The sequence below is a fragment of the Microcaecilia unicolor genome, chromosome 6 (assembly GCF_901765095.1).
Source record: "Microcaecilia unicolor chromosome 6, aMicUni1.1, whole genome shotgun sequence".
NCBI lineage: Eukaryota > Metazoa > Chordata > Amphibia > Gymnophiona > Siphonopidae > Microcaecilia > Microcaecilia unicolor.
Genome location: NC_044036.1, coordinates 145,734,639 through 145,756,671, shown reverse-complemented (window position 1 = coordinate 145,756,671; position 22,033 = coordinate 145,734,639). Strand labels below are relative to the sequence as shown.

At 42.4% G+C, this 22,033-nt stretch overlaps 1 protein-coding gene across 12 annotated transcripts in view; it reads right to left on the bottom strand.

The window, feature by feature from the left end:
- Nucleotides 1–22,033, bottom strand: part of FOXP1 (forkhead box P1) — an 801,754-nt gene that overhangs the window by 214,742 nt on the left and 564,979 nt on the right. For all 12 annotated transcript variants that reach the window (XM_030208061.1, XM_030208060.1, XM_030208059.1 and 9 more), the window contains one exon: nt 18,179–18,271. In XM_030208061.1, the coding sequence (XP_030063921.1) occupies nt 18,179–18,271 (93 nt within the window). The remainder of the gene's footprint in view (nt 1–18,178; nt 18,272–22,033) is intronic.

Below are 22,033 nucleotides of genomic sequence, written 5' to 3'. Positions count from 1 at the left end.
TTCCCAGCAATAAAGCATACCTTTAACTACCTAATCTAGAATAATAGAAAATACATTTTTTTCAAAGCACAAATGCCCTATCAGTGAGGGTCCGACAGTATTATTCCTAATTACCTATTTTTTTCACTTTGATCCTGTGGCTCTCATAATTAGTTACCTGGGGCTGCAATCCAATTTGAAACGATGACAAGAAAGTGATCCATGAAAAAGTAATAAGTTAAATCCAATTTCAGCCTCCCTCTAATTAAATGCACATGGAACTAATGACTCAAACCCAACCATTTCAGTGATAATGGTAATTAGCGAGGTGGGAGTCACTCTCTCTCAACGCTGTAGGTGTAAACCACAAGGTAAAATGGTAACACTCTTAATTACATGTGTCATTTTGTCAGCAATTTGCACGTTTTTGACCAGTGAAATATGTTTCATTTGTTTTTTTTTCTTTTCTTATGACAATTATAACACTATCACCAAACCTTACTAAACCAGTATTAAGCTTTATGACCTCTCCTGAACCTCAAACAAGTATATATCATTGAAGAAAGATCACACTTCAGTTACTTATCAAGTGTGGAATAAACATAATTAGCTTTGATTACTGATCTGTTACATTAATACATTTTAATTAAGTCTTATGGGGAACAGATAAGTAACAGAAACCAGATTTGTACCAAATTTTATAGCCAATTGGCTGATAATACTGCAGGATGAAATTCTCTAGAAGTCATCCTATCTGCTCAGTTTGCCCAGGGCCCTGCGTCGCTTGTGTAATTCACACCTGGTTTCAGATCGTAGTATCTTTTCAACCTTTCGCAAACCAGGGGCATAGCCAGACCTCGGCGGGAGGGGGGGCCAGAGCCAGGGGTGGGGGGGGGGGGCACTGTTTAGCCGCTTCCTTCCCGCCACTTTTGGACCCCCCCCCCGCCACTGCCGCAACCATAAGCCCCCCCCCCCCCCCCCCGCCGCATCAGGTACCTTGTTTGCTGGCGGGTGTCCCCAATCCCCAACAGCCGAAGAGTCTTCTTCAGCGCCGGTCGACTCCGGCGCCTTAGTTTTGTGATCATCTGTTTCTGGCGCCTTACGTCCTGCATGGGGCGACATGCATGGTGCAGGATGTAAGGCGTCAGAAACAGATGATCACAAAATGAAGGCGAAGGAGTCGACCGGCGCTGAAGACTCTTCGGCTGGTGGGGATTGGGGGCCCCCGCCAGCAAACAAGGTACCTGATGATGTGGCGCGGGGCGGGCGGCAGCGGCGAGGGGGGGGTCAAATGTAGAGGGGACCAGGGGTAATCTGTGGGGGCCCATGTCCCCGTGGCCCCAACGTAGCTACGCCCCTGTTGCAAACCACCACTTCTACTAAAAAGTACCAAGGCCAACAGCAGTAGGAAGTCATGGACAGAAACCAAATCTTTACAGTGACTTAAAATTAAGGCATCAAATTAAAAAAAAAAAAACTGTTAAAAAAAGTGCCTAACAATCTCAATATTTTTTACCCAATTAAAACTGTATAGCACCATACTTAATTCAAAACCACATGGAAAGAAGGCAATGTCAGGTCTGGTCCAAGAACTTGTCTTTTTCAGGATACGCTTGGTTGGCGTGCCTTGGGATTGGCCTCATGACCTTTTTTTGGGGTCTAATATTCAACTGGCAAGGGATCAGTGTTTTTGCTGACCGCTGCCAACATTATTTTTATTTTATTTTTGTTAATTTGTACCCCGCGCTTTCCCACTCATTGCAGGCTCAATGCAGCTTATATAGGGCAATGGAGGGTTAAGTGACTTGCCCAGAGGTCACAAGGAGCTGCCTGTGCCTGAAGTGGGAATCGAACTCAGTTCCTCAGGACCAAAGTCCACCACCCTAACCACTAGGCCACTCAGAAAGTCAGTCCCAGGCCACGTCCAGGCTCCAGCATTGAATTCTCACGTATACAGAATTGGCAAAAACAAATCAGGTTAAGTGCGATATTCATCACTTTACCAGCTATGCTGAACCGTATAAAAATAGGACCGACTTTATGTGGCCCTATCTATACGGTTATGCAGGGAAGTGTAAGGTCAACACGGCAGCATGTTTCGGCATGGAACGTGCCTGCATCAGGAGTCTGGCAAATGGTAACGGAGTAAAAAAAAAATGCACTACTAAGTAGAAAAAATTAGGTGGTCTTTAAAAAGACCATGCACATGTGAAATAATGCACTGTGTGGAAAAAGGCGATGGTATGAACCAACGCAATTCAAATGCACCAAAGGCAGTGTTTATTCACTTTGCTTTTCTATTGAATATCACTGAAGCACTGGCCTTACACTTATTGTATACTATTTTTTTTTTTAGCATAATTACTTTACTGTGTATTGATTTTTTTTTAATATATTGAATTGTTGAGCATTGATTTTATGTCATTTTTATACACACTATAATAAACTTTAATTTCATCGTTCCTGAGGTCTGTTCAGCCTTCTTCCATTCCCACTTCCCTGAATACCTCTATTTGTCCCGTGGCACATTTTTGTTCGGTTACCCTTGCCGGTCAAGTGCTGAATATCAGTACTTAACCAGTCAAGTGTTGACTCCGCCCCCAAAATAGCTGGTTTCGCCTTGGGTGCTAACCAAACATTTTCAGCAGCACTATCTGGTTAAGTACCTCCGAACCTAACCGGTTAGCCTTAACCAAGCAATTTTACTGGCCAGGAGCCGTTTCTGACTGGTTAAATCGCTTTGAATATTGACCCCTTGATGACCCCAGTCACCCATGCTTCTGTCCTGCTTCTCTAAACCCTTCTGCTACCCTGTCCTATCTGTTGATGGCATTCTTCTCTTTTCTCATTAGTTGTAAACTGCCATGTTTTTCCTCGATAGGCGTTAGGTGAAGAAACGAATAAACCAACAAAAATTAACTTCTCCATAAATTTGGTTCCTCTTCATATTTTATTTATTTAGATTTTGCTCACACCTTTTTCAGCAGCAGCTCAAAGTGAGCTACATTCAGGTACTCTGGATATTTCTCTGGCCCAGGAGGGCTCACAATCTAAGTTTGTACCTGAGGCAATGGAGGGTTAAGTGACTTGCCCAAGATCACAAGGAACAGCAGTGGGATTTGAACCGGCCACCTCTGGATTGCAAGACCAATAACCACTAGGCCACTCCCCCACTATAGCACCCACCTGCCATCTAGTTCTCCCCTAACCGCTTTGAATGTAGTTGCAAAAACCTCAGAAAGGCGGTATATCAAGTCCCATTTCCCTTTCCTGAACCTATCGGAAAATTGATGCAAAGCCCACACACCTACCCTCCAGGCTCATATAATAAAGGTACAGGCATTCTTCTCACCATACGTCCAGCATTACATTCAGTGAGAAAAACAGCTTCTTTTTTAACTAAAAATCTGTGTTCCTTGTTCGAAACATACTTTAGCAGTGCATGCCCATGGGAGGCCATTTCAATGTAAACTGACTTGCCTCTCACCAATCAGGACCATTAATTGAAATTACTGATGGTTCCTGTCAGATCCAATTTTGTAGGAAAGGAGTAAAAAAAGAAGTCCGGAAGTGGCATCAGCATAGGACCCTGTGCTAATTCAACACCTTTTTATGCTGTTACTCCAGTTCCAATATACGAACACGTATTGCTCAGCAGCAAAGAAACCATTTATGATATGAATGACGAATGCTGTGAAATCTGAAACAGTGCAACTTATTAACATGGTTCATTTACCATGCAAAGCATCCTGCCATTCTCCAGGGTTATCAGCTATTGTGCTGATCGAGGTTCTAATATTTGAATCTGTGATCAGCCAGGTATCTGCTTTGGGTGCCTACTGCATGCAAAAATTAACTCTTTTCACTTTATTACCACTGGAACAGAGCTGCATGGTACTTTCTCTTATGAGAAAATGTGTCACCTCATTTGTTTCTAATTAATGTATTCATGCTGGCGACAAAAATGCCCAAAGATCTAAAATGAATTACCACTGAGAAACAATGGTCAAAGCTGCAAAATAATGATCAATAAAATTCATAATGTACAAATAAATGAATCGTAACTTGTAAAGGAAGGATATTCATGGCTGTAAACATACCGACACTGCTACAAACTCCTTTCACGTTAATTTAAGACAACTTTTAAAGCTATATATACGTATGGTAAATATTTATTAAACCAGTCATAATCTAAATTCACGACTTTGATTGCACATTTATGGTTCTTTCTAGAAGCTATTAATCCACTGTCACGTTAAGTTATGTTTCTCAGCAGTTTGCGTCATCAGACTATGATGTGGTCAAGCACAGCACAAGCAAGATTTAAAATGAGATAGTGTGAGCAGTTAAATACATGTTGAAATGCAGAGAGACACTTTCTGCCACTGCACTGCAGTCTTTTGAGTTAAGATCTTCTCACTCCACTTAGAAAATAGAGGAGGATTTAACACTCTAAACAGTCATTTAGTAACAGCCCACAGGGTCTGCTACTTGTTCCTTTCAGCTCTAGTTCAGAGATTGATAACCTTAGGGTTCAACATTGCATAAATTTGTTAGATAAATAGATACTTTACCACAAGCTAAAACTCAATATAGACAGCACCAATTTTTATTCCTAAATCTATCTGTATTGGTCAAGCTGAACATAAATTATCTCCAATGATAAAAATGTTGGACATCCAGGTTGATATTTCTGTCTCCAAGGAAGCTCAAATTATTTCTCAAGTGAATAAATTGTTCTTGTTGATGAGGAAACTTGGTTGTAAATTTTGAGGTCAATTTGGACTCCTAGTAGAGGTTTTCTGCTGCTGTCACTAGATTATTGTAACCTTGGTAATCTGGGTTCTACTAAGCGTCAGTTAAAAAGGCTACAGACTGTACAGAAGACAGCATTACGCTTGATTTTCAGTTTAACTAAAATTTGACAGAATTTCATCAACCTTCATTGGCTTCCTATTGAGACTAGAATTTTGTTTAAATTGGATTTTATTTATTTACCAGGAAAATAGGCCCGTTTCTGAAACCAATGAAACGGGCGCTAGCAAGGTATTGGCTTCCTGCAATTAATGTTTTGAAAGGGATTGTTAGGAGAAATGTGTTGTAATGCTAATGAATAATTACATTGTTGTATTTTGTGTAATATCTTTTTTGTTGGTTCTCATTTTTTTTTTTTTGTGTTGGTTGTGTGTGTGGGTGTGATTGAGAAATAGTGATTCTGCATGTTAGAGCTTGTGTATTAAGGGGGGTGGGGCTGGGAGTGTGTGTATGTGTGTGTGAGAGAGAGAGATGCTGTCTCTCCATGGCAGAGTGTGTGTATGTTCTTGTGGGGGAGGGGGGGGTGGAGTTTGGTTGTGTGGTGGGTGTGAGTGAGTGAGAGATCGTGATTCTCTATGGTTCCGCTTGTGTTTTAATGGGGGAGGGGGGGAGTGTGTGGGTGTGAGTGAGAGACAGAGATCTAGATTCACCGTGACAGAGTTTGTGTATGATGTTGTGTAGGTGGTTGGGGGGAGTGTGTGTGTGCGTCTGAGTGAGAGATAGAGATGTAGATTTTCCATTTTAGAGTTTATGTATTAAGGGGGGTGGGAGGGAAGTGTGTGGGTGTGAGTGACAGGGATGCTGTTTCTCCATGGCACAGTGTGTGTATGATGATTGGGGGGGGGGGGGAGGGTGAAGGAATATGTGTCTGTTGATTGTCCCTTGGAGAGTTTGTGTATGATGTGGGTGGGTGGGTGGGTGGGTGGTGGTGTTGCGGGTGGGGGTGGGGAGGGTGTCAGAATTTGTGTATGATGTGGGGGGGGGGGGGGGACAGTGTAGCGGTGTGTGTGTGAGTGTGGGCACTCACCTATTGGCTACAGTCACAGTCTCCTTTGTATTGCAAGCATTCCAAGTATGCATACCAATAGAAAGATGGTTTGATTAAAAGTGAGGATAAAATGCTTTACATACTTACATTAAGTACCTTAGTGGTGAAGCGTTGTTTTCATGATGTAAGTTTAAGGAGATAGGATGAAAGGAATTTACATATTGTTGAACTGCCATTTATGCTGATATATTGGATTGTTAGCATGACCAAATCCCTGAAGGTGGATCTTTTAAAATCAGGTTTCCTCTCATCACATTTTCACATTCCTGAAGCGTTGTCCCTCCAGCACCGGCGATTCAGTGAGTCAGACTTCTTGCCAGCGTTGGGGCCTCTCCTCAGGCGTGTCCCACCTCATAACAGTAGGTGGGACACGCCTGAGGAGAGACCCCGATGCTGGCAGAAGGCTGACTATCTGAATTGCCGGTGCCGGAGGAAGAACGCTTCAGGGCACTGAAATGACCATTCGGACTGCAGAGAGTCTGCGGGCGAAAAGCGAAAGCTGTAAGACTTGGGGGGGGGGGGGGGGGGGGGGGGGAGGGAGAAAGAGGTGCCCAAGGAGGGCCTTAATAGACAGGAGTGGAAGTGAGCCTATGTAGTCCATTGTAAGCAATGAAGCCGGTTTGGTTAATCTGTTTCCACCTCCCCTTGTGACGTGCCACGCTGTTCATTTGTGTAGTAGGATTACCCGCCCTCGACGTCATCACATTTGATGCGAGGGCGGGGCAGAGAGAGATGGTGACAGACTGACGAACCTAACGTATCTTACGAACCCTTTACTTCAGTGAAGCCACAGAGTCAGCTTCAGAATGTTGGAGGTGGAAATTATTATAGTAGATTTGGATTTTGCTCACCACCTTTTTTTAGTAGTAGCTCAAGGTGAGTTACATTCAGGTACACTGGGTATTGGCCTGTCTTTTATACAAATGTTATATGGTTTGGTACCACTATACCTATATTCCCACCTCCATTTGCTGCCTCTCTTGGGTATAGAACGCCAAATTGTGCCACTCTAATTTCATTTTCTTCGCTAAGAGGCAGAAAAGGTTAAGAATATTTAAAATTATGATTGGCATTAAGGCTGCCAGACACTGAAAGAGTTTTCTGGGTATCTTGGTCCTCTTATTCCTATTTCTCTTTTAGAAAAAACATTAAAAAGATTAACCCCTCCCCCTTTTTTACAAAGCCATGCTAGTGGCTGCCGCTGCGGTGATGCCAACAATGAATGGACTGTGTTGCTTACTGCGTAGGGGGTTAAGACTTGCTTTTTCAGAAATTTGTACTGTACAATGGTTTATAAGTTTTAATTTTAAGGGGTTTTTTTTGTTGTTTTTTTAATTCACTGTCCTGTATAGACAATGGCTTTGGCAAAAAGTCTTCTAGCCCAGGGCAGATTCTAGAAAACCTTTTCAATTGCCTGAAGGATGTAGGTGGTAGAAGTGGCTATAGCTGGGCATCGTGCCTGGTTAGCGCCGGGTTAGCACGGGAGCCCTTATCGCCATCTCAGTGGCTATGTGGCTGGGGCTTTTTACCCACAGCGGTAAAAAGAGTCCTGGCGTGCGGAAAAAATGGCCCCCACTGCTCATGCATTGCCCTTTCCCCCCCTAGCTTGGTATAAGGACCCCTTAACCCTCCATTTTTGCCCCAGGTACAAAAATTTAGATTGTGAGCCCTCTAAGGACAGAGAAAGTACCTGCATTATAACATAGTAACATAGTAGATGAGGCAGGAAAAAGACCTGCATGGTCCATCCAGTCTGCCCAAGATAAACTCATATGTGTATACCTTACCTTGAATTTGTACCTTACTTGAATTTATACCTGTCTTTCAGGGCATAGACCGTATAAGTGTGCCCAGCAGTATTTCCCGCCCTCCCAACCACCAGTCCCGCCTACCCTCCCGGCTCTGGTACAGACCGTATAAGTCTGCCTCCCCTATCCTAGCTCCCAACCACCAACCCCTCTTCCCCCCACCTGCTCCACCACCCAATTTCAGCTAAGCTTTCCGAGGATCCATATGATAATGTGTATAGCGCTGCTTACATCTAGTAGCCCAATAGAAATGATTAGTATAGAATGAGTCAGAGGGAATATTAAAAACCTCTGGTTCTTGGTCCTGGATGTATTCTCAAGTGACTCTAGAAAAAAATAAAAAGCCAGGCCTTGAAGTGGCCAAGTGAGTTTACTGAGAGTTTCTAACACTTTAATCTGTCTATACAACAGCGGGTATCTCAACAACTGAACCTTGCCGTAAAGAAAACCTTGGAAGAGGCAGATGCTTTCTATTATTAATCCAATAATGGGTACCAGGAAACCCCAATCCACAGAGGATAGGACTCAGACACTGATACAATCAGAATCTGAGCAGCCTTCTCAAACCTTTGAGAACCTACATCAGCTGGCAGACTTGGGAAGCCTTAATATGCTTTGATGTGGGGAAGGCCAGTTTTGCCAGGGAGTAGCCAGAGCCAGAGAAGATATCCTGGCAAACAACTAGATGGTACCCTGGTACTTAGTAATTTTGTGCTGCTGCCTGCTAAGACTGGCAATTTGGTGATAACCAAAGGAACTGAGGAAGTTCTGGCAGCTCCGCTGTCTGACCCTTTCAATGTTTTACTTAGAGTCAGAATGGTCCTCATGGATTTTGCGAACAATGGAGGCTGGTCCCTCCCACGAGTGAAAATGGGGAGGAAGTTGGGAACTACAGACCAGTAGTCTGTCCTCTGTGGTGACTAAATTAATGGAAACACTTCTAAAACAGAGGACAGTGTGGTTTCTGAAACCCAGCAGATTGCAGGACCCAAGGCAGCATGTTTTTTTTTTTTTTATTTTTACTAGAGATAGGACTTGTCAGAGAAATCTGATTAATTTCTTTGACTGGGTGACAGAGTTGGATTGAGGGAAAGTGAGAAACGTGGTGTACTTGTATTTCAGCAAAACCTTTGACAAGGGTTCTGCATAGTTTGACTTTATATAAATAAACAGCATCCTCAGGATGGGCTTTGAAGAGACTGACTGGGTTAAAAACTGGTTAAGTGGAAAGGGACCTCTGCTTTTTTAACACATTCATAAGGACCTAGAGATGGGGGTAACTAGTGAGGTAATCAAATTTGCTGATGAGACAAAGTTATTCAAAGTCGTCAAAATCGCAGGAAGATTGTGAAAAATTACAAGAGGACATTACGAGACTGGGCGTCTAAATGGCAGATGACGTTAATGTGAAAAAGTGCAAAGTGATGCATGTGGGAAAGAGGAACCCAAACTATAGCTATGTCATGCAGGCTTCAGCGTTAGGAGTCACCGACCAAGAAAGGGATCTAGGTGTCATCATCGATGATACGTTGAAACCTCTGCTCAAAGTGCTGCTGCGGCTAGGAAAGCAAAGAGAATGTTGGGTATTATTAGGAAAGGGATGGAAAACAAAATGAGGATATTATTCTGCCATTGTATCGCTTCATGGTTGTGACCGCACCTCGAGTACTGTGTGCAATTCTGGTTGCTGCACCTCAAAAAAAATATAGTGGAATTAGAAAGGTGCAGAGAAGGGCAACAAAGATGATACAGGGGATGGGACGACTTCCCTATTGAGGAAATGCTGAAGAGGCTGGGGCTCTTCAGCTTGGAGAAAAGCGGCTGAGAGGAGATATGATAGAGGCTCTATAATGAGTGGAATGGAAAGGGTCGATGTGGAGCATCTGTTACGCTTTCTAAAAATACTAGGACAAGGGGGCATTGACTACTTGCTGTGTTGCAGGATCAGTTCTTGTCTGGTCCTTTCTAACATTTTTATAAGTGATATTGCAGAAGAGCTGGCTCGTAAGATTTACCTCTTTGTGGATGACACCAAAATCTTCAATAGGGGTAGTAGGATAGCATGAGAGGGATCTAGCAAAGGTAGAAGAATGGTCTAGAATTTGGCAGCTAAGATGCTAAAAGGCAGGGTCATGCATTTGGCTCAGAGGACTTAGCCAGACATCCAACATCCCTTCCCCCCTAGGTGATTGGGAAGTCAATTACCTTCACTCCCTGACCTTTCAAATTCTTAGGTCTTCGCTGGCAGCAAGCAGCAATTCATTCTCCTTGCTCGCACTGGCTCCAAGCCTTACCTCTCTGGCAACCTCCTGGTCCCGTGAACAAGAAGTTGCTTCAGGAAGGAAGGTTTGGGCCAGCGCGAGCAGAGGAATTGTTTTGATGCTCACTGCTGGCGGAAGAACTAAAGGAGTGCAATTCCCACTACAGCTGCTTGTGACCTCCGGGCAAGTCATTTATACCTCCCATTGCCCCAGGTACAAATAAGTACCTGTATATACTATGTAAACCGCTTTGAATGTAGTTGAAAAAGCCACAGGAAAGTGTATATCAAATCCCATTCCCTTACTAAGGTAAGGCCTTGGGAGAGAAGCTAGTCCCCCTGACTGGAAAAGGACACTAATCTAAGAGACTAAGGGGCTCATTTCAAAGCACTTAGCCTCCCAAAGTTCCATAGAAACCTATGGAACTTAGCCTCCCAAAGTGCTTGAAAATATGCTCTAAGTGAACCCAAAATAAGGAGAAGTCATGAAAGTCCTAGGCGTACGAGACAGAGTAGAAATGGAGGTCTCTGTCTCGACCTCGAGCCTGAAACTCAGAAAAGAGTCATGTAGGGACCAGAAAGGAAATCTCAGGTATTCCTTGAGAAGAGTGCATGTACCGCCACGAATGAAAGAGGAAGACAACAGTTGATATGGGAGCGTTAGGCACTAATAGGTTAACTTGCTGCTGAAGATAGACATGGGAACGGACTTATGGTCTCAGGAAGCAAAAAAGCCTTCCAGGATTGGAGGAACGCCCTATACTCAGAACCGGTCTCTTGACCCCGACTTCAACTACTCCTTTATAGTGCAGACAGACATTGCAGGAGGTGGCCTGCAAGCAGTCTTGGCCCAGGGGAATGATTGCCAGGAGCATCTAGTGACTTATGAACCAGAAACTACTCTCACAGAGGATAGCTTAGGCGGGAATAAAGCGACGTAGGTTATGAAAAGGGACACTGGAGGCATCTGCAATTACATGCAGGGATTGTAGGCTAAGTCCTAGAACAGACCACCAGCCACCCAAGTGGATAGTTCAGAACAAGGAGACCAACATCAGGATCAATGCTGGTTCTTGAGCCTCCAACCCTTACCTAAGAAGTAAAACAGAGCATACAAGGACACCACATATACAGGCTTCCCTTATTGGGAGGAGACCTTGGTAGAGGCAAGGACTCAGCCAAAGAAGGCTGAACTGAGGGAGAGGGCATATGAAGTATAGAGAAGAAATCCTTGGTCCACCAACAACTCTAGCCCACCTTAACCAGAACCAGGTTGAGGAACCTAGTACACAGAGTAGGATCCAGACCCAGGAAGGAGGAAGAAGACCTTGAGAATATACTTAAACTATGTATATGTGAAACTGATGTTAAACTGCTTTTGAAGCCAACCAAGTTAAGACAGGAGCTCCTTTCATTCTGTATTGAAGAGACCACCTTACTTTTATTTTGAACCCGGGTTCAGCTGGCCTTGTTTTTATCTAAAGTTTTCACCCCAGGCCCAGACAGAGTTTGTCTGCACATACAGACCACATATAAACCAGAAATCACTATATTTACTATAAATCCCCATAGAGCAATTGCCTCTCTTTAGCACACGTCCAGGTATGCCCAGCAATCTGGTAAATATAACTCATCTCAGAGTTAACCAAGAATTGATCTGAAAGATAAAACTTTCCTTCTACAACCTACTTAGGGAGTGGTGTCCTACTGAGAGCATGAGATGACAGGATGCATTCAAAGCCTATGGTTATTATGCAGTGAGTCGTACAGAGCTCATGTATTACATGGAGACAAGGTGGTGAAAGAATTGCTTCATGGGACTTCACCAGACTCGTTGTCTATGTGTTTGTGCCAACCCAGATTAGCTGAAACAAAGCTGCCGGTTGATATTCTATGTGGCTCTATGCAGGGACCATAAATTATATATGAAACTATCATTTTGGTGTGGCTTTCACAAGCTGGTATCCTTCCAAAGTCCCCTAGTTTATGCTTCTTCTGCCAGCTGTAGACCTCACGTGTGGGATGAGCTTCAATGTGTCTTAAGAACATAATAGCCATGAAGTCAGACCAATGGTCCATCTAACCCAGTATCCTGCTTCCAACAGTGGGCAATCCAGGTCACAAGTACCTGGCAGAAACCCAATTAGTAACAACAGTGGCTTCCCCTATGTCCATCTCAATAACAGACTATGAACCTTTTCTCCAGATATTTATTTATTTATTGCATTTGTATCCCACATTTTCCCACCTTTTTGCAGGCTCAATGTGGCTTACAATACATCATGAATGATGGAAATATGTTAGAAGATATACATTTAGTGTTATAGAAGATATACATTTAGTGTTATAGAAGAAGCGTGGGTAACATAATGATAAAACATGATAGTAATATAACAAGCAAATATTATAAGACAATTCTGAATATAAGTGGAGGAGTGGTGTATGTTCACATTTGTTGATCTTTGTGGTATGCCTTATTAAAGAGATGAGTCTTCAGTAGTTTGCGGAAGTTGGTCAGTTCGTAGATCGTTTTTAAGTTGTGCGGTAGTGCGTTCCATAACTGTGTGCTCAGTAGGTAAAGTTTGACGCATGCATTAGTTTGTATTTTAGACCTTTGCAGTTGGGAAAGTGCAGGTTAAGGAATGTGCGGGATGATCTTTTAGCATTCCTGGGTGGTAAGTCTATCAGGTCTGACACATAGGCTGGTGCATCTCCGTGAATGATTTTGTGAACTAGGGAGCATATTTTGAACGTGATGCGTTCTTTAAGTGGGAGCCAGTGTAGCTTTTCCCGAAGGGGTTTAGCACTTTCATATGAGTCTAGCTGCAGTGTTCTGGGCTGTTTGAAGTTTCTTGATTATTTGCTGTTTACAGCCAGCGTAGGATGCGTTGCAGTAGTCTAGATGACTGAGCACCATTGATTGTACCAGGTTACGGAAAACATTCCTTGGGAAGAAAGGTCTTACTCTTTTTAATTTCCACATTGAGTGGAACATTTCCTTGGTCCAAACCTTTTTTTAACCCCAGATATGCTAACCGCTGTTACTACATCCTCCAGCAACGAGTTCCAGAGATTAATTATTCTTTGAGTGAAAAAAATATTTCCTTCTATTTGTTTTAAAAGTATTTCCATTTAATGTCATTGAGTGTCCCCTGGTCTTTGTACTTTGTGAAAGTGTGAAAAATTGATTTACTTTTAACCGTTCTACACCACTCAGGATTTTGTAGACCTCAATCATACCCCACCCCCAACCTTAGTCGCCTCTTTTCCAAGCTGAAGAGCCCTAACTTCTTCAGCCTTTTCGTATATGGGAGGATCTTTGAACCTTTTCTAATTCGCTTTATCATTTTGAGATATGGCGACCAGAACTAAATGTAATACTCAAGGTAAGGTTGCACCATGGAGCAATACAGATGCATAATAATATTCTTGGTCTTATTTTGCATACCTTTCCTAGTAATTCCTAGCATCTGTTGCTTTTTTGGCCGCTACCGCACACTGGCAGAAGATTTCAGCGTACTGTCTACAATGACACCTAGATCTTTTTCTTGAGTGTTGATTCCTAAGGTGCACCCTAGCATCAGATAATAGGAGAACCAACAGCCTGGGTTGATTTCCACATAACACAGCCATGCACAGAATATTGTAGCAATTCTTCATCCTAAACATTCATCAATAAGCCCAATAAAAAAAAATGGACTCTCAACGAATTCCACCTATAAAAAGCATGGATATTGCTAACATCAAAAAAGTAAATAAACCAGCAAAGAGCCGTTAAGGTCTCAAAATGGTCAGATAACCTCATTCCTAGGTATGAATCCTGGAACGACTTTTCAGTGGCAGAATATATTATTATATTTAATAAACCATCACAAAGGCATAACCTCAAAGGAAGAGGTAGCATTATGTAAGATTAACGTCAAACTCCACAGCAAACAGTGTCAAGAAAAAAGAAAACACAGTGTTAGTAACAACCTGAAAATAAAAACTAACCTCTTACCTGAATGTAAGCAAAGTAGTCACACGTTGCTGTTCATGTTCTTCCACCAAGACACTACCTCTCCCGTTTTCTTCTAATTTTTTTTTTATAAATACATTGCCATTTTGCCAATGCACTTGGGGTCTGTTATTTCTGAGAGGACTCACATCATTTTCAAAGCTGTAAGAGCTCAGGAGTGAAGGGGTGGGGGGGGGGGGGGGAAGAATGGCAACCATTTGAATCACTGAGTGACAGACTGGGCTAGCTCTCTGTATACATTAATAAATTAGAATTTTAATTGTGTCTCTGACTGCAGGAGATGCTCCGGCACTTTAATACATACCAACAATTGGCAATGTTAGAGAATCTGCAATGTGGCCCTCCTCTGTTGACCTCTGCAACACAATTCCCAGTCTGACTACAGAAACTGTTTAGTTTGATCCTTTCAACTTATTTGAATCGTGACAAATAAGCTCACAGCTGAAAGGTCAACACAGTCATATTTCATCCTCTAGAGTTATTCTTAAGACACCAGCACAACAAAGCACTTCTTTAGTACCTGATACTGGACCTAGCTAGCACAACACCTCATTAAAAATGTCCCCAGTGGTACAGTCTATTAAAGACATACAGATCAGCCGTGGATTTACCAAATAAGATATTTTCAGAAGTATTAATATACACATATGAACACCACTCACTGCCTTTCATAAAACATCTATTTACACAATGGCCTGGACAACTAGGGCTTTTCAGCTTGGAGAAGAGATAGCTAAGAATTGCTAAGATAGAGGTCTATAAAATACTTGTTTACTCTTTCCAAGAATACTAGGACTAGGGGGCACGCAATGAAGCTACTAAGTAGGTAAAATTAAAGAAATCAGAGAAAATATTTCTTCACTCAACATGTAAATAAACTCTTGAATCACTACCAGATATTATGGTAAAAAGCCGTTAGCTTAGCAGGGTTTAAAAAGGGTTGGATAATTTCTTTAAAAAGAAAAGTCCCATACGCCATTTTAAGATGGAAAGTTGACTGCTTATTTTTGGGATAAGCAGCATAAAATCTGTTTTACTGTTCCAGGGATCTTGTTAAGTACTTGTGACCTGGACTGGCCCACCGTTGGAAACAAGATCCTGGGCTTGTTACACTTATGTTATGTACTTATTTAGGGGGGTAGTTATCAAGGGCTGCATTAGGACAGTAACCCACCCTGTTATTTGCCCCAGTGTTACACAGCAATGAGACGTGAAGGCATGTAAAGCATCTCTTTACTATGTAAATCCCATACCATGACTCCTGTGCTAAATCAAGGTGCAGTAAAAGCCTACTTTTTACTGCACCTTGATAATGTCCCCCCTTTACTTGTTTAAATAGGTCAACAGGATTTATAAAGTCGTTCACTAGTCTCAATCCATCTTTATACTTGAGGCACAGTTGGCTTAACATAGTGATTCCTGAATCCAGTCCTTGAAGCCCCTAAATGGGCTAGATTTAAAAAAAAATAATCCACGTGCGTAGAGAACTCAAAAGATCCCACAGATAAACTCAGGAAAGGGAGAAGAGTGGGAATATAGACCAAGGTTTCCAGAGACAGGAACACGAGCAGTCTTAAATAAAACAGTGTTTATTGATAGTCAAAGCGACTCAACACAACTTTGTGTTTCGGCCAGAAGGCCTGCATCAGGAGTCTTAAAAAATAAATAAATAAAATAAAACATATAACTTCTAAACGTACAGGTGTAAAAATAATGATGCACAGTCAAAGTGTATAAACATTAATAAAAAAAAAAACATGAGTAATGAATGCCATGTGATATAATGTGAAGGAACAAGTGAGTATAGCACATTAGAAAACATTTTGCAACACAAGTATGCAAATACATATAGTAGAATATGGTGCGTTTAAATGTAATGTAAGCAATATTGATAATGTGAAAACAGTATAGATTATAGTGAACATAAGTATGTGACCTGTGATGTAAAACCATTACACAACATCTGAGAAACCATTATGACAATGTGCAGAGGCTGTGACTAAAAATGACCATGAGATTTTCAAGAAACCCACATGAATATTTGTAGCACACGCATAGGGATGCATCTGCTCTCACAACCCACTTAATCCAGCACCACCATTCAAAACAATTCAGTGGAAAGGAACCCAACGCATTGCAAAGAGAACTCAATTCTAAACAACAATGCCACTCATTTAACATTTCCCACACATATATTTTGAAGCTGGTTTCAGAAACATTCTAAGGTAACTGAATATCTTGCATAGCTCAGTTTTATAATGACTGGTGAAACTTAAATGAGTAATATCATGTAAAAATAAAGCTGGTTTTCAAAACACATCCAAGTATTTATTACAAAGATTGCTTACAGAACTTTACAAATATGTAGCCAAGCCAGGGGCATAGCTACGTGGGGCCAAGGGGGCATAGGCCCTGTAGATTTAGCCCTGCTCCCCCCCCCACCGCTGCCAACCCCAACGACCCCCTCTTCCCCCCCCCCCCCCGGCCGCCGCCATCAGGTACCTTTGCTGGGGGGGGGGGGGAAGAGTGGGTCGAAAGGGTTGGCGGCCGGGGGGGGGGGGGTCAAAGGTAGTGGTGGTGATGGCGGGGGGGGGGGGGGTGGTTAAAAATGGCGGTGGGGGGTTAAATGATGCGGGAGGGGTCAGCAGCTCTGGGGGGGGGGGCTAAATGTGGGCTCTGGACCCCCCTCCTGCTGAAGTCTGGCTACGCCCCTGAGCCAAGCATGTCTCAATTAAAAGTGCAGAGAAAGCAAGAGTCCTAATCAAGGAGCCCCCGATGGTGAGGAACCCAGAGCGGCAGTACAAAAGGTACTCTGCACATAGATTGGGTTCCCAAAGGTTTGCATTGATGGCTCAGTAAGAACAGTTGCAGGCATTTAAAATAAAGAGAAAACCAGTCTCTACACAGTCAATGTCCATCCTAGCTGAACAGACATCTCATCTCTTTCAGTTGGCTTCTTACTGAGTGCTCTAAACTGAGCCTTCAAAGTCACAGGGGAATTGCTTGATTTAAGGAACTAAAGATTCCATTTGTGACCTGCCCATACCAAAGATCCAGATGTGTCCTATTATCTCTGGTCACCGTGTCAAAATTCTAGGGCTGCTTTCTCTACCTTACAAGAACAGGCACTGGTACCCACTTCTGCTAGTACTCGGACACATTCTGATTACAGCTCCTATCTTAGAATCCTGCTGGAATGACGGTATAAAGCAAGGCGCAGTGCCCCAACGGGTGCAAGGAGCCGCCATTAACATGGCGCCATGCCCCGACGGGTATGCGTGCTAGTCCAAGCGGGGTGCGAGCGGGGCGAGGTGGGCTTGTTCCCGCCCCTCAGAGGCACCCTGCTGGGAAGGGTGGGGAAAAAGGTGGTTTAAAACCCTGGGCGGAGCCCCGGATGTCCTCTTTCTGGCGTCCAGGCATCAGCATGCACCCAGCCCCCCCTCCCGGTTTAATGCTGAAATGTACATGTATATATTTGTCGCAGCTTTGGCGGGGTACCTAAGCCTGATGGTGTAAGCTAGGCAGCTGGGATAGCTGCGCTTACGGTGTTGAGCGCCCTTGCTGTATGGCGGGGAGCTCTGTATCCATTGGTCAGTCTTGCTAATGACGGCAGACTGGGTTGGTTGCTAAGCCGGAAGGTTGATTGGCTTGGGTATACCCTGGTTTATGATGTTTGTATTTAAAATAAAGCTGCGGCCAAGTTGTGCCATGTTAAGAGAATACCATTTGTCTGTTATTCTTTCAATATCATGAATAACATTAGGCCCGAGGGGTCCCGGCTGCCTATGTTAATGGTGATGTTGGTTTCAGGCTCTCTGAACACCCAACCCATTCCTCACGCACCCTTACTCCTGGTCGAGCTCTTAAGCTTGAAACACAAATGTCCTCCCTAGGCTACCACATCCCCTATCAGATAAGCACTCACTAGCTTAAGGTAATGGATTGAATTAAAATAAGGTCTTACAAATCTGTAGTTATGAAATTCATCAGTGCAAGTGTCTAGTAGGTTTCTCTCTACGTTCAGAGCTACATACAAGTCGTTCATAAATTGGTTTAAGAAAACTCATAAATAGCCCATCTAACCTTTACTTCACACCGGTGAATGGCAAAGAAATAAGAAAGCAAATGTCCTTCAAAAATGTTATGGGCACACAAGGAACATTTTTTGTTTAGGCCTATTTAATTAATTTTGTTTGTTTTGTTTCCTTAGATAGATATTTAGAACTAAGGGACATTCAATTTTTCCTTACCTGGAGGGCTGGTTGTTTGTCATTCCTCTTGGGTGACTTTAATCCACTAGCCTGTTGCTGTTGTAATAAAAGCTGTCGTGCAACCTGGAAAGCCTGGGAAGAAAACGAGAAAGAATCATTTGCTTTCGACTTGCATAGCAAAAGATTTCCGGCACGCAATACACAACAAATTAGCAAGGAGATCGTGACTCCCAACGTTTTACTTGCACTTTCATTTTCCAGTACAAGTAATAACGTAGTCACCGAGCAAAACTCTAATGAGGCTGGTCTTGTTGTGATTTCCTCTGTGAGAGTATCCTGTTTTGTACTGTATAAAACAAGGTTTGAAAGACAGCGTGTTGGTTTGACTATTGCAAGACCTAAAGATTTGAAGGCAGACTTCTGTTTCCTAGCCTATTCTATGGAGGAAACATAGGAACATAATAACTGATGGCAGATAAAGACCAGTATGGACCATATGGTCTGCCCTAAAAGGCAGCTGGAATCATATCTGGCACTCCATGTTGGGCTATTAAGATTATCAAATGAACAGGAGTCCTTGTTGGGTCTCTCGATCAGTATTAATGGCAGGACAGTTGTTACTCTTCTGCCCCTTAGCTGCAGAGGTACCAGCACTTAGCCCCCGATTCTATATATGGCGCCTGAAAATCCATGCAGAAACCGAAGCGTACTCTATAACAACGTGCATAACTTAATTGGCTAACTAGCTGATCAATACTGTTAATTGGATGTTAATAAGCATTGAGATTTACGTGCACAACTAGCTAAGTGTATTCTATAATGTGGTGTACCTAAATTCTAAAACCAAATTTGCAGTTCCGTAGTGTCTGTATTTAATGGGGGGAAAAGTCTGCAGCAACAACTCGTAATCATTGGTTGCACGCAGAAAAAAGTCATTATCGACTGAACCCCCCCCCCCTTGATTATATCTTTTTAATATTTAAATTCTTTTTAATTCTTTAAAAAAAATTTTTAAACCTGTTCATGCATCACCTCCTGACCGTCTATCATGGAGTTCATGAATTCAGATAAATGAACACACTTATCTTTCTGATATATACTCCAGCTTGCAAGCTGGAGTGTATATCAGAAAGATAAGTGTGTTTGTTTATCTGAATTCTTGAACTCCATGAAAGACTGTGATAGATGAGGAGGTGATGCATGAACAGATTTCTGCGTGCAACCAATGATTACGAGTTGTTGCTGCAGACTTTCCCCCCCATTAAATATAGACACTACGGAACTGCAAATTTGGTTTTTGATGCTATCAATATTAGTGAGCAGTATCTTTTGATCTGTGTGGCATGTACCTAAATTCTAAGCCACACAGTTGAAAAGGGGGTGTGGCCATGGGCATGGGAGTTTCTAAAATCTATGTGCATTATTATAGAATACACTCGATCTGCACCTAATTTAGGTGTCTGGATTTACACTAAGTCAAACGTGGCCTAAACGGACACAACCAAATTTAATTGCGTGGCATGCCGCTCAGCGTATTCTGTTTACCGTATGGAAATTTAAGTCTATTCTATAAAATTTAGGTGTATTTTAGAGAATACACCCAGGCGTAACTTTTTCCCATGAAGATTTTTCAGGCACCATATACAGAATCTAGCTCTTAGCATCTTTTATAAAAACATCTCCAAATAAGGAACATTTCTGGAAACCAGTTCAGAACTCAATTGTTTTCTCTCAGGTTGCCAAGCTGGCAGACTTGGGGGGTTGATGCCTTCAGTTTCTGTATCCCATGTTGCCGAGCAAACTAGATAGTACAAGAGCTATAAAGAAGGGTAACGTGGCTCTGTATAAAGCTGCATCTTTCGACTGGTCTCAGCAGTAACTTGGAAATATGCGAGCGGAAAACCTACGTAGTTTCTCTTTGAAAAATATCTGGCATAAAGTTGCACACGTTGCATTTGCCCAGTGCACATATTTATGAAAATGATGACTGCCTATGCTTATTTCATCCCCTAGCCTAACTGAGCCCTGGCAATACCTTTGTACCTCCTACATGCTGTGGATACCTGTGCCTAGTTTTCACTGAGAAGAGAAAAGCAATTTTCAGTCACGCCACTCTGCTTAGGTAAATGGCTACTTACCCTGGTAATGGTTTTGAACATCGTCCCAAATAGGACATGTCCTGCTTAACAATACATCAAATATTTCAAACTATTGCTACTAGTGGCTTAGAACATAAGAGTAGCCATACTGAGTCAGACCAATGGTCCATCTAGCCCAGTATCCTGTTTCCATTCACTCTTCTCCTGTGATTTAACAGATCATCTGTATATCATAGAAAAGTTTATGTTTAGTTGATATACTGCCTTTACAATAACAAGGTCAAAGCAGTTAACAAAATATTTAAAAAGTAAAAAAAAAAAATAGAACACACAACAAAAAGAAATACAACTTTATAACAGAAAAGAAAACAGTCAGTCAAAACCAAGCAAAGCACATACACACAAAAGAAAATTTATTTAAAAAAATTATTTAAAAAGCAATCATTCAGCACTGTACAACCACATTGTTAGTGGGGTAGGTTGTCAATGGACAAATTACATGCCAACTGAAAATAATGGCTGTTAAGTAGGGTTTTCAATTTAGAAAAGGAGAGTTCCGATCTGAAAGTGGAAGGTAAATCGTTCCAGAGTTTGGGGGGCTAAAAAATCAAAAGCAGACGTCCATGTAGATTTGTAGTAAGCCAATCAGGGTGAGGGGAGCATCAAACGATGTGTATCTAAGGAGCAAAAAAAGAGTGAGAGGCAGTGTAGGAGATTACAACAGAGGAAAGGTAAGAAGGAGAACCAGACTAAAGTACTTTATGAGTGAGAATCAGGATTTTGAACCAAGCACAGTATGGAAAAATTAACCAATGAAGATGGGGAAAAGAGGGGGTGAAATGGTCAAACTTCTTGGCATTCAGAAGTAAGCAGGTAGGGGGGGATGGGCCTGGGTCCACCTGGCTGAAGTCCACTGCACCCACTAACAACTGCTCCAGGGACCTGCATACTGTTGTGATGGAGCTAGGTATGACATTTGAGGCTGGCATATAGGCTGGAAAAAAAGTTTTTAAAGTTGTTTTTTTGGTGGGATGGGGTTAGTGACCACTGGGGGAGTCAGGGGTGGTCATCCCCGATTCCCTCTGGTGGTCATCTGGTCATTTAGGGCACTTTTTTGGGACTTGCTCGTGAAAAAAAAAAGGGTCCAAAAAAAGTGACCCAAATTCGCGTTAAAAACGCCTTTCTTTTTTTCGATTATCGGCCGAGGACGCCCATCTCTCCATGGCCGATAAACACGCCCCAATCCCGCCTTCACCATGCCTCCGACATGCCCCCGTCAACTTTGGCCGTTTCCGCGACAGATTGCAGTTGAAGACGCCCAAAATCGGCTTTCGATTATACCGATTTGGACGCCCACGGGAGAAAGACGCCCATCTCCTGATTTGGGTCGAAATATGGGTGTCTTTCTCTTTCGAAAATAAGTTGGATAATCACTTATGCTACACTCAATGCAGTGAATACTGTAGACATCAAACTGCAATATGGAAGCTGTCTCCACCTTGTCATCTTGTGGAATTTTTGGTGTTGACTGTTCAAAATTATATGACTTTTTTTGGATGTTAGTTTAATAAGTATGACTTGAAAGCATGACATTTACTACTACCTTCTTTTAATTTGAATAATTCAGTTTTAATTTGTGCATTCCAAAAGAATTTAGAGATAGGAAAAGAAGTCCATTAAAGTTCCTAAGCAGACCCATACTACTCAAACGTTAAAGCTGATCCTTCCTGGTATCAAGTCAGTGGCTTAAAGTCATGCACCTACACTGCACAACTCACACAATACCTGCTAAACT